An 11,269-nucleotide genomic window follows, 5' to 3' on the forward strand; every position below is an offset into this window, starting at 1 on the left:
TATTGTTGAAAAGTATTTATTTACACTATAGTCATAAACCATCCATTATCTGAATTTCGGTTAGTGGTTTTGCGTTAGAATAAATCATTTCTATTTCCACAACTATTAAGAGCTAATAACCAAACAAGTCAGCTCCAGTAATATTATTTACATTCTTATCTGCAATTCAACTACAAAGGTAACACTTTTAAGTCACAAAACAGAGCATACAAAAATATACTTTCTAAAAAAAAAAATCCAAATATTAATAGGCAGAAATATACAGCCATACTAAACCCAGGGAGTGATTTTTTTTTTCCATAGTAAGGCAACCCATTTACATGCAGACCCTTTAACATTGTCTACATCACACAAGGCACCAAGGACACTTCCAACACAACTGCATGCATCCTAGTTTCAGAGAATATATGTACATCCCCCTTTAAATAAGTTAATCTCTGACTCATTTCAGGAGATCATAAATGCTTTTTTTCCCGAAGGTTCAGAACTTGGAGAACAGTGCACATCAAAAATACACAAAATCTGAGTGGATATACACTGAAAAAATAGTCTTTACACTTCTCAAACAACTCAAAAAGGAGCAGATATTGCTATGTCCCTCCCATCACATTGCACTTCCGTTCTCTGAGTTTATAATACATATTGCTTAAAGGGTTGGAACGACTAGATAAGCTTTGATTCACTGTTCTAGGGCCACAGAATGCAGCATAAAGGCCATGCTTCATTCACTGTACAGCATCCCCAAATCAGTCCCAAGCCATAAAGTGCACATCAGCTTTGCTTCTTTTTGCTGCCCCCACCTGAAGGGATCAGCATCTCCCAACCTACTATTGTAGAAAAAGTCTCAAATCAACTCTGACATCCAGAGTCAAAAACTGTAATGGGACAAGATATGAGAGAAGGGAAGCAAAACCTAGTCAAACAACCCTTTAAAGCAGGGTCAGGCCTCAGCCCTCTAGGCCAGGGACCCCACCCAACACTCTTCTGCACCTCCCCATTATCTTAGGGTGATAGTCAACCCACCTAAGAGACACTAAAGTGGGCTAAGTTTTAGGAAGGACCTGTTTCTAAGTGAAAAGGGGGCAGTGCTGGGCTCCACCAAGGCCCTTCGCCCAGGAAGGGAGAGGGGGGCAGGAAAGGGTGGTAGTGTTTGTTGTGCAGTTGAAGTGGACCAGTGGACGAAGGGCCTCCGGGGCCTCAAGGAGCTGGTGTGTCAGCCTGAGTCTCATTCAAGGTGTCCGGGTCCGAGAGGAGCAAGGGGCGAGGGACCCGCCGCCGATAGTGCCACTGTTGCTGCTGCACAGGGCCCCCCCAGCCTGCGTGCCTCCAGTGCAAGAGGCTGCGGAGGCAGCTGGCACGGATGAGGAAGGCGCACTGCTTTTGCGCTCCTTCTGTCTCAGGTGGATCTTGGTGTGGCGCTTCCTCTCGTCACTCCGGGCGAACTTGCGGCCGCAGTAGTCACAGGCAAAGGGCTTCTCGCCAGTGTGGGTGCGGATGTGGGTAGTGAGATGGTCACTGCGGCTGAAGTTGCGCATGCAAATCCGACACTGGAAGGGTTTGTGTCCCGTGTGGATGCGGATGTGTCTGGTCAGCTCATCAGAGCGGGAGAAGCGCCGGTCACAGCCTTCTGCTGGGCACGGGTAGGGCCTCTCATGCACTGGGGTCTTGCTAGGCCTGTTGGGGTACTTGCGAGGCCTCAGAATGGGCCGCAGCGGCAGGTGGTGCGGGTTATAGGCGGCGGCAGCGGCTGCTGCTGAGCTGCTGCCAGGCAGCCGGGGTCCCTCACTGCCTCCACTGGCCCCTGGCCCCGCGGCCCCAGCACTGGGACCTGCCAGGGTAAAGTTGCGAATGGTGGAGAGCGGAGTGAGTGGAGGAGGGACTCGCAAGGAGTCCAGGGGGCAGGGAAAGGGTTTGCGGTCTGGGCCAGCTGTACCGTGTAGGTCTCTCTGGCACTGTGATGGGAAGAATCCAGGATAGTCCGGGATCATGGGAAAGAGACCCGGGTCCGTGGCTGGCTTAGGGGAGGGGTAGGAAGGAGGCGGTGGGTAGGCCAGGGAGGAGGATGTGGAGGTGGTGGCTGCTGACAGGAATGCCGAGGGGTCCTGGTAGAGGTCTCCTGCGCAGCCAGAATAAGGAGGAGGTGGTGGCGGTGGAGAGTAGAGATGGTCCAGGTCAGGCTGGGTCTGAGACATGGTGCACACACCCAGGGGTCCTGTGGCCAGTGGGTTGGGGGAGGCAGAGGTGACGCTGGACGAGGCTGTGGTCGAAGCTGGGGAGGTAACCCCTTGCAGGATGCCTGCACTCACAATATTGATGATGCCTTCTGGGTAGCAGCTGGCACCAGGGTACTGGGGGTCAATGGAGAACTTGCCCATGTACGTGAAGGTCTGGTTTCTAGGTGCAGAGACAGGAGCAAAGCTGCTGGGATATGGGAGATCCAAGGACCTCTTCTCTCCAGTCATGTCAATGTTGATCATGCCATCTGGGGAGGGAAAAGAAAGAATGGAGGTGGAGCAATGAGAATGCAGCCAAGAATCCCTTCTCACCCACTCTCACACAGGTCCATTCCCAAAGCCCAGGATCCTAGCATAGTAGAGCTGGGGCAGAGCCCAACAGGTGGAAAAATTGAAGCCTAGGGGACAGTAAGAAGAGGGTAGCCCAGGATCCCACTGTGGCAGCCAATGACAGTCTGGGACTCAAACTACCTCCAGAAAAGCAGGATGAACTACTCCCAACCCCCACACACAACCATCTGTGGCTCTCCTCCCCAATAAAAACACCCAATAATAGCAACAACAATATTAAAAATTCCCCATCTGCCTGGAACTTCTCTGCCTCTCCTTTGCCTGGGGGTCCCACGGCTGGGGCTCCAGGGCAGACCCTAACCAGAAGACTGATCCCAGCCAGTGCCGCCCGAGAGGGGAACCTGAGAAAGAGATCAGAGATTTCCTGGATGCTCCCCATCCCCGGCGCTTCCGTCCCTCCCTCTCCCGCTGCGCTACAGCTGACGGCTGCTGGAGAGTATGGGGCTCTGCAGTGGAAGGAATCTATAGGTTTCCTTTCCCTTCCAACCTTCCCGGCCATGCCCTACACCCGCACGCCCTAGCCCGAGGCCGGTGGCGGAGCTTCGAGGAAGGAGCGGGGGCCGCGGGAGACCACTTTCCACTGCATCGCCAAGGAAACCAGCGGCTCCGGTGCCCCCGCGGGCCTCCTTCGCCACCGTGGGGCTGCTTCCCGCCGTTGCCCTCCCTCCACCTCCTCCTCCTCCTTCCCGCCTCGCCAACCCCCTCAACTTGGCGGGCGGCGCGCAGGTGGGGGCGCTCCTTCTGGCCGCACCCGGAACGCGCTCGGAGATTTTCCCCGGGTCGGCTCTGCCCGGGAGGGAGCGGCGGACGCTTTCCTCTGGCGCTTCGCCGCCGCTCGGCTCTCCAGCTCTCCTCCGGAGCCCCGAACTTTCCCGTCACTTTGTCCCTGCCCCGGGAGAGGAAAGGCCGAGGTTCCGCCGGCCCAAGGGCCAGCACAAGCCCCGAAGCCTGGCGGGGCACCTCTTCTACTCTTATCCCTGCGCCCGCAGGGGGCTGGGCGCGCCGCGGCGCACGCCCGCCCGCTCGCTGACGACCTGGTGCATCTGCCCGCGCGCCCAGCTCCAGCGATCTGGTCCTTGCTCCCGCGGGCTCCTCCTGCATCCTGTTCAGTCAACACCATCCACCTCGCACCCAACCCTCTCCTCCAAGTCCTGCCTGCACACGCACCGTACCCCACCCACCACTTTCGAGCCGCTTGGGTCCCGGCCCGCGAAGGGGACATGGGGCTTACCTCCGGCCACTCCGTTCATCTGATCAAAGGGGCCTCCCAGTTCGGCATTGGGGAAGATGGTCACCGACGTGGCGGCGAGGTCCTCCACCGGGTAGATGTTGTCAGACAGCTGGTGCACAAAACCACTGAGAGTTACTGGGATTTTGTCTACGGCCTTGGCGGTCATCATTTGCTCCTCGCACAACCTGGAGACCCAACTCCCTCTCTACCTGGAGTGTCAGAGAAGCCGTTTTGGAGAGGGATTGGACTGAGTCTAAGTTGGTACCTCCTTTTGCCCTCCACACTTAAAAGCAACCACAAAAAAAAAAAAAAAATCCAACAGAAATAAAACTAGCAAAACAAGTTGCTGTTTTTCTAAGAAGAAAAATGACTATTTGCCACTGACTCTTCTCCTGTGTTCCGGCTGGGAAGCCAGGAGTTGCTGGTGTAGTGTTATTATAACAGTCAGTGTGTCCCCTCGCCGAGCTATTAATCAATTGCTGCTCTCTCGGTTAGACGGAAAGTGTTGCTGTAAGTATTTATGGGCAGGTTCTCAATGCCCGTGACGTCGCTGCCCATATATGGACTGAGGAACAGGGCTGGGCCAGGCGGCTTCTTGCCGTCACATGGCCGATTTGCATACGGTCTCGGCAGCGCGGACTCCGCCGGGCTCGCGACTCCCGGCTCTCAGACCGCGGGGAATCGCGGGGGTCTAGGACGCGCAGGCCGAGCCGCAGTCCGGTCCAGGGCGCCGAGCCTAGCGGGGAGCCGGCGCCCCGCGAGTCCTGCTCAGGCCACGGGGGAAGAGCGTGCGGGTCCTAGCTGCGGCGCTGCCTCCCGAAGCGGGGAGGAATTCCGGTTCTCCGAGGCTTTCCAAAAAAGGCGAAGATCCGGTGCCGGCGGCTCCGCCTCCCCAGCCCTTGTTTGGGAGCCATTCCGGAAAATTAAACTTCGGAAAGAAACCGAGCGGAGCCGAGACACTACAGTCAAACCCCTACTCACTTTCTTGGCAACTCAAAACCGCAAGCAAAAGGAGGCAGCGAAGAAAAAAAAAAAAAAAAGCTGCATGCATTCACGGAAGCTGACTGCTTTTTTCTGAATTACTTGGTGGAAAGAAGTGGCTGGTGATAAGAGTGAATGCGGTATTGCTTTTTTGGAAAGTCTGTTCTATTTATACAGGAGCGAAAACGGAACAGGTTTGGGGTTGTTTGTTTGTTTAAGTATTTCGGGCACCTTGGGGGCTGGTGGGGGTAGACCCTAGGAAGAACAGAATAACTGCGGCGAGCTTCGAGAGAAATCCTCAGCCGGAGACACCCCCCTTCCTCTGCCCGCGCGCTCCCCACCCCCCTTCAGCTGCTGCGCGGAGCGGGCGCCCTTCCCGGCGCGTCTGGGCGGTCGGCTGTGTGGGGGCGTCCAGATGGAGGCTTGGACACTCACCCTGCCCCGCCACGCACGCACACACACACACACTGTTACACTCACACACGCTCCACTTCCGCTACACACACTCCCGCCCCCGCTGCCTTCTTCACACACCCACTCGCACACCTTACGCTACACACCTCCCTGTTGACAGCGCGCCGGGGCGCCCGCCCCGCCGAGCGGGCGCTGGGCTTTGCCGGACAGGATGCTCTGCCAAGACACCCCACCTCACCTTCTCCGGCCGTATGGCCGCCACCGCGGCCCCCGACCCCCGAAAGCCCACACTCTCGGGAAGTGCGCCCTGCCCTCACCCGAGCCCTACTCCACAACACGCATATTTGGAAGAATCTTCTTGCTTTGCCTCGCCAAGAGCCACCTCGGTGAGCTCAGCGAGGTCCTGAGGGACAGCAAACAGCGTCGCTAATGCCAATTTCAGGCCGCCATGACCCCACACGAGTTTCCCTTTTCGAGTAAAAACAAAAAAACAAAAAACACTGACCCCGATGGAAACCTTTCTGGTTAGTTCTCAAAGCAATTTTTAAAAACTTTTCAGAGGTCCAGACAGCGGTGGGTTCTGGCTCGCTGCACGCACCTCTCCTGCCTCCCGGTCCATAGCCGGAGCGCTCCGGGCTTGGCCCGGGCTCCGCGGGAGGCTGGTCCCAGGTGTCCGAGCCGGCGCACCGCCTCCTGCCTGGCTCTCTGTACCGCCCAAAGCCACCACGACCTGGGATGGAGAGCGGGGGCAGCCTCTAGGGCCTGGCCCGGCCCGGCCCTTTCCCGCCCCCGGCCCGGGACGGCCGCAGCCTCGTGGGGGCCCGCGCCGGCGAGAGCCACGACGCCACGCCGTGGAGGAAGCGCGGCGCTGCAGGCGGCTCTCCCGCCGCCGCTCACCTGCCGCGGCCGCCGCCGCAGCCGGCCCGCTCTCACCCGGCCCCGCGCGCGGCCGTCAGGGTCCGGGGGCGACTGGGAGCGGGCTCTGCTTCTCCACCCAAGGGTCACGTTTCCCCCTGCCCGCCGTGAAATCTTCTCCGGCGGCCGGCCACCTTCCGGACTTCAAACGCCCAGTAAAATTTTGGGAAAGTTTGTCGCTCTCACTGTGCGCCCTTTTCCAATTGGAGATAAAAATAAAAAGAGAAAGAAAGAAAATCGCGGCGAGGTTGGCGCCCTTGTAGATACCCCACCCTCGGCATAAACGTGCAAAGTCCCATTTCGTAAGAAAGAAAAAGAAAGAAAGCTGTGCTCTTACCACGTGCGCCAGCCCGCTCCGCCTGCGCTCGGGCCGGTCCCGCGGCCCCCGCGCTGACCACCGGCAAGACGACGCCTCGGAGGGGAGCCCGACTCGCATCTCCAGCCTTGAATCCGAAGGGGGGGGGGGGGAGCCAAATTATGCAAATGTAGTTCCTGGCAGCGGGACTTGGGTTACGGCCCCCGCCGGCCTCCGAGGTGAGGCACCCACACGCAGCAGGCGCGGGCGCGGCGACTGCTAGAGCTTCGCTCCTCTCCACGCACATGGGCGGGCGGGCGGGCTAGTCTTCGGGGCCGCCCCGCAGCGGGCGCTGCTGCCAACCCTGCCGGCGGTCACCTCGCGCCGCCCGGAGGGGGAGCTCCTGGACGCCCGAGTGCAGGCAGAGCTGTGCGCGGAGGGCAGGACTCAGGCTGGGGACCGCCCGCGCGTAGGGGAGCTTTGCGGTCCTCGGCTGCTACGTTCCCGAAGGAGGAGGCTGAGTTTGGGGAAGGGGGCCCCACCGAGGAGAGGTGGGCTTGCCTGGCCCGTCTGGCAAGCACTTTACAGTAAGTGGGAGTGACTGACCCTCTGGAATTATTCGGAGCTTTCTAACAACTCACACCCCACTTCCGAGCTGGGTGTCAGGGCCGCGGTGGGCCTGGGGTTGACTGGGGCAGGGCAACCAAAAATCGCAGCGAGGCTGGGCGGGCTCCCGGGAGGGTGCCTTGGGCCAGTCCTGGGAGGCCGTCCCTGAACCGCTGCTGGAAACCGGTCAGTAGATACTTCCTGTAACCACCTTCTTCTTTTTCTTCTTTTTAAAAGAGTAATAAGGGAACGAAGTCTAGGTACATTCACTTCAAGCCAGCCACTCTGCGGTAGGTAATAAGAAAGCTAACGTGACTTGCCTAAAGTGATGAGTGGTGGAATCCAAACTTGAAACCGGATCTTCTGACTCCAAGTACAGTGCTCTTGGTCGCTACATCATTCTCTCAGGAAAAGCCCGTTCCGGAAGGGGAACAATTCTTTGAGGATTGAAAGCCTGGTTCCGCCCACTAGAGCAGAAACAGGTCACCTTCGCCAACTTCATCTCTTTTCTTTGGCATTTCTGAGGAGAGGAAAGCTGAGGTCAGGGCTTTCAACGGGCAAGGGCTGCACGACTGTCAGGGACACACACCCCTCCCCGGGGTGAAGGCAGAATTTGAGTTCTTGGGTGCTCCAGACTGTGTTATGGATGGAGTAACTGGGTTGGCACAAAGCCAGCATACTAATAGGCCCTGTAATAGGAGAAGTCAACCCCACAGTATCCTTCCTGGAGGGAGTCAGTGAGAAAACGAGGTAGAGACAATAAAAACTCCGAAGGTGCTTACAGAGTTCTGTACTGTGCTGGGGAGGAGAGTGAGGAAGGAAGGGGGAATGTGGCAGTTGAATACAGAGATGTACCATGGTCTCTACTTTTAGGCACTTGAATTTATTCTGATCAAAAAACTGAAAGAGCCAACCCTTACAAATGCACTGATCCTTAAGTTTCCAAACACAAACAAAAACAAAAAACCCTGAACAAACAAATGCCTTTCTTGAAAACAGAGTTGTCAAAATGCCCAAGTAAACGGGGCACTCCAAGATGAGTCAGGGTTATTAATACCAGTTTCTGATTTGCTTTGTCCTGAATTCCAAACCCAAAAAGTAAAAGAGAAAGGAAAGAGAGGAACATTTAGTAGACTTGCCCCTGTGAGGGGGGGATTAGATGGGAGCAAGGGTGACAGCTTGAGGCTTCTGGCCAGCCCTGAGACTCTTCTGTACGTGGCTTCCAGCTTTTTTCCCATGATGTGGACTGAGAATCAAAATCAGCCATAGGGCATATCACAAATAATGTGTTAAGATTTGAATTTTGGTTTATTAAGAAACATGTGTAACATCAGTAGAGGTTATTCCTATTGTGATGTTTTAATTCACTTCCATTCTGATACTGCTCTGGATTGGGAAACAGAGTGTCAGAATTGCCCGGAACTGTGGACACACAGGACATTATGGATCCGAACTCGAATGGCATAGGGCATGTGCATCTCAATGAAAATCAGGCTAATGGCAACTCTGCCATCCAGCCACGCCTTTCTTAAAGGTGCCCCTGTGTGCTGAGCAAACTGATAAATGGTTCTCTACATTCAGCATCTCACTGGGCTTCTGGTAATCTCAGAGTTTATAAACCAAGCCCAGATTATGTCAATCAGAGCTGTTGTGAAGCCTGACAGAAGCATTGCTTCACACCAGTCCAGTGTGCAACCGAAATTGTGTTCTGTTGGCACAAATAACCTGGAGAGGAGGAAATAAGACCCCTATGGTTTTATTTTGTAGCAGCGGCCAGCAGCAGCTGCACTGGCTTAAGCAGGGGATGCTCAGTTCATACTAAAGGGTGAACTATGGAGTCAACTTCTTGAACATCTACTATGTATCAAGTGCTATGCCAAATCTTGCGCATACAGTGGTGCCTAAAACTAGGCCTGCTTGCAGTCAATCACACAAATATACAATTGCAAACAATGGCAATATTTGACCCCAATGAAGGAAAAGGACAAAGAACCCAATCGAGTCTGGAAGGTTGAGGAAGGCTTCTCTGAACCAAGGTCTGAAGGATGAGCAATGACTGAGGAAAGGTCAATGGATAGAGCATTCCCAGGAGAAAGAGCAGGTGTGGAAAGGCCCCAAGGTGGGAGGAGCAAAGCATATTTCCAGAATAAAGAAAGTCCAGCGTGGGTGGAAACCTCCAGGCCGCCTTCCATACCTAGTGCAGTGGAACTGAGGGCAGCCAATACAAGCAGACTCCTTGGAAGCCTCTCTTTAACCTCTCAGGGTCTCTCCTTTTTCTCTGCCATTATCTTTTCTGACTAATGACAATGGCATTATAATTTTAACATTTGAGATTTTTTTTACCACTCAACTTCTGCAAAGGAATGAGAACATGCCAACAAGATTTCAGCAAGAAGAGAGAACATATACAGAAGTGCTTATTGACATCAGTATTATGTTTTAGTGACAGTCTTAATGAAATAACATTCCTTAGTTGTCTATTTCTCAATAAGGAAATGACAGACAAAGTGAATTTTGTTCCACTTAAAATGAACAGACTGGAGAAGTGCAGCCCTTGTAGTAGAAACACACCATGTCAAACCTACTGATCACGATACCATTACTGGCAAAAAATAAAAAGTAAATGAATGCATCATTTATCACAATTGTTGAAAACAAGGCACATATCAACCTAGGGTCCAGGTTAATAAGTGATAGTCCGTCAGTCTGGTCACAAAGGCTCGAAGCAAAATCTTCACTCCAAATCACCCTTTTGAATGCCTTTAAATTTTACCTCTTTCAGCTTACACATTTAAATGTATGAAAAATGAAATTCACTATAATTTGAAAATTCCTGGATTTTTTTATTGTACATCTCTCTAGCCTGCTTACATCACCAGGTTATGGAAAACAATTTTCCTTTTTCCAAATAAAGTCAGACTTCCTATAGAAGCTTTGCTTTTATGTTGAAAAAAAAGGAGGAAAAGTCATTGCATCCAGTTGTCATAACATTTGTTTTGCAGCATTTAAACCAAAAAAAAAAAAAAGAAAAATATCAAACATTTCATATTTCAAGTGAATAATCTTGGCAAGAATGGTCACTATTTCTTGTGGTTAAGATTAAGAGCTCTGGAGGCCCAGATGGCCTGGATTCAAACCTTAGGTGCTAGATTTATATCCTAATTCTGACAGTACCTGGATGTGTGTTCTTAGGCAATTTATGTAACTTCTCTGTGCCTCAGTTTCCTCATCTATAAAGTGGACAGAATGATTACATGTATCTCATAGGGTATATTGAGGATTAAACGTAGCGATATATGTAAAGCACATAGCATACTGTTTGGTGCATAGTAAGTATTCATTGTTAGCTTTTAAATTACTACTGTTACTGAACATCTACTGTGGAGATAAACAATGTACCATGTTCTTATAGTTTCATTGCCTTATTCCCCACAATCACCTTGCAAAATAGGGCTGTTTATTCTTATTTCACAGATGAGGGAACTAAGGCTCAGGAAGATACAGAGCTTACCCAAATCCACACAGTTGGGAAGTTACCGAGCCAGAATACAAACTTTTTTGTCTATTGCCAAAGCCCACATCCCTCAAATGCATCATGTGATACAGAGAGTCTTTCAGCGGATAAAAGCAAAAGAGTAGCTATACTTTCAATACTGATATATGAAGCATTTGTTATATTTATTTCCAAATTCCAGAGTTTCAGCTTCCAAGAATAATGATGTCAGCATTACTGAGGAGTTTCAGGTTAGGTTGTAAGGAGAAAAAGGAATCCAGAGAGCAGCGGCTATTGGCATGCAATTTATAACAAGCTATGCCTTTGTGGAGAATGTCATCTAAACTTTAAAAGCCAAGATCCACATTGATAACCTAATTGAGATAAAACCCTTTTTCCCCCAGAAAGATCAAAATGCATAACGATTAAAATGTTGTTTTTCCAAGGAGGTTTGGAAGTATGGGGTAGATATTTAAAATTTAGGAAGAATGGGTTAGTGAGTGACTGGCAAAATCTGGTGACGGTGCTCCATAAGAAATAGTCCTAGTCCTCGTATAACCTGTGTATGGGACTTGCCTTGTGCTTTGTCTCATGTAGTCTCTAAACTCCCTGAAGGCAGGGACCCCCAAGTATGCTCCCTGTCTGTATTCCAGCAAGCAGAGTTTCTGGAAAAGAGCCTGCCTGATAAGTCCTCCCAGCAGTGAGAGGAATGAGACCTGGCCCGTCTGAGATTTTCATATGCGATCTTG

General features: G+C 52.4%; 1 protein-coding gene across 2 annotated transcripts; it reads right to left on the bottom strand.

Annotated features, from left to right (window-relative positions):
* EGR2 (early growth response 2) lies at positions 1-6,704 on the bottom strand. Of its 2 annotated transcripts, none has more exons than XM_045437544.1 (3): positions 6,464-6,704; positions 3,817-3,925; positions 1-2,482 (listed from the first exon to the last, which is right to left on the bottom strand). In XM_045437544.1, the coding sequence occupies exons 1-3, from the start codon at positions 6,560-6,562 to the stop codon at positions 1,230-1,232; spliced, it is 1,461 nt and encodes a 486-aa protein (XP_045293500.1). In that variant the 5' UTR covers positions 6,563-6,704; the 3' UTR covers positions 1-1,229. The 2 variants fall into 2 exon arrangements, with proteins under 2 accessions (XP_045293500.1, XP_045293501.1); XM_045437545.1 differs by lacking the exon at positions 6,464-6,704 and adding an exon at positions 4,026-4,561.
* Between the last annotated feature and the right edge of the window lie 4,565 nt (positions 6,705-11,269).

Source organism: Leopardus geoffroyi, chromosome D2 (assembly GCF_018350155.1).
Source record: "Leopardus geoffroyi isolate Oge1 chromosome D2, O.geoffroyi_Oge1_pat1.0, whole genome shotgun sequence".
Lineage (NCBI taxonomy): Eukaryota > Metazoa > Chordata > Mammalia > Carnivora > Felidae > Leopardus > Leopardus geoffroyi.

Coding starts and splice junctions, on each gene's coding strand:
- EGR2 (XM_045437544.1), bottom strand. CDS start 6,562: ATGCGAGTCGGGCTCCCCTCCGAGGCGTCGTCTTGCCGGTGGTCAGCG. Junction 3,926..6,463: donor GGAGCGGGCTGGCGCACGTG/GTAAGAGCACAG, acceptor TTTGTGCACCAG/CTGTCTGACAACATCTACCC. Junction 2,483..3,816: donor GATGAACGGAGTGGCCGGAG/GTAAGCCCCATG, acceptor TTCCCTCCCCAG/ATGGCATGATCAACATTGAC.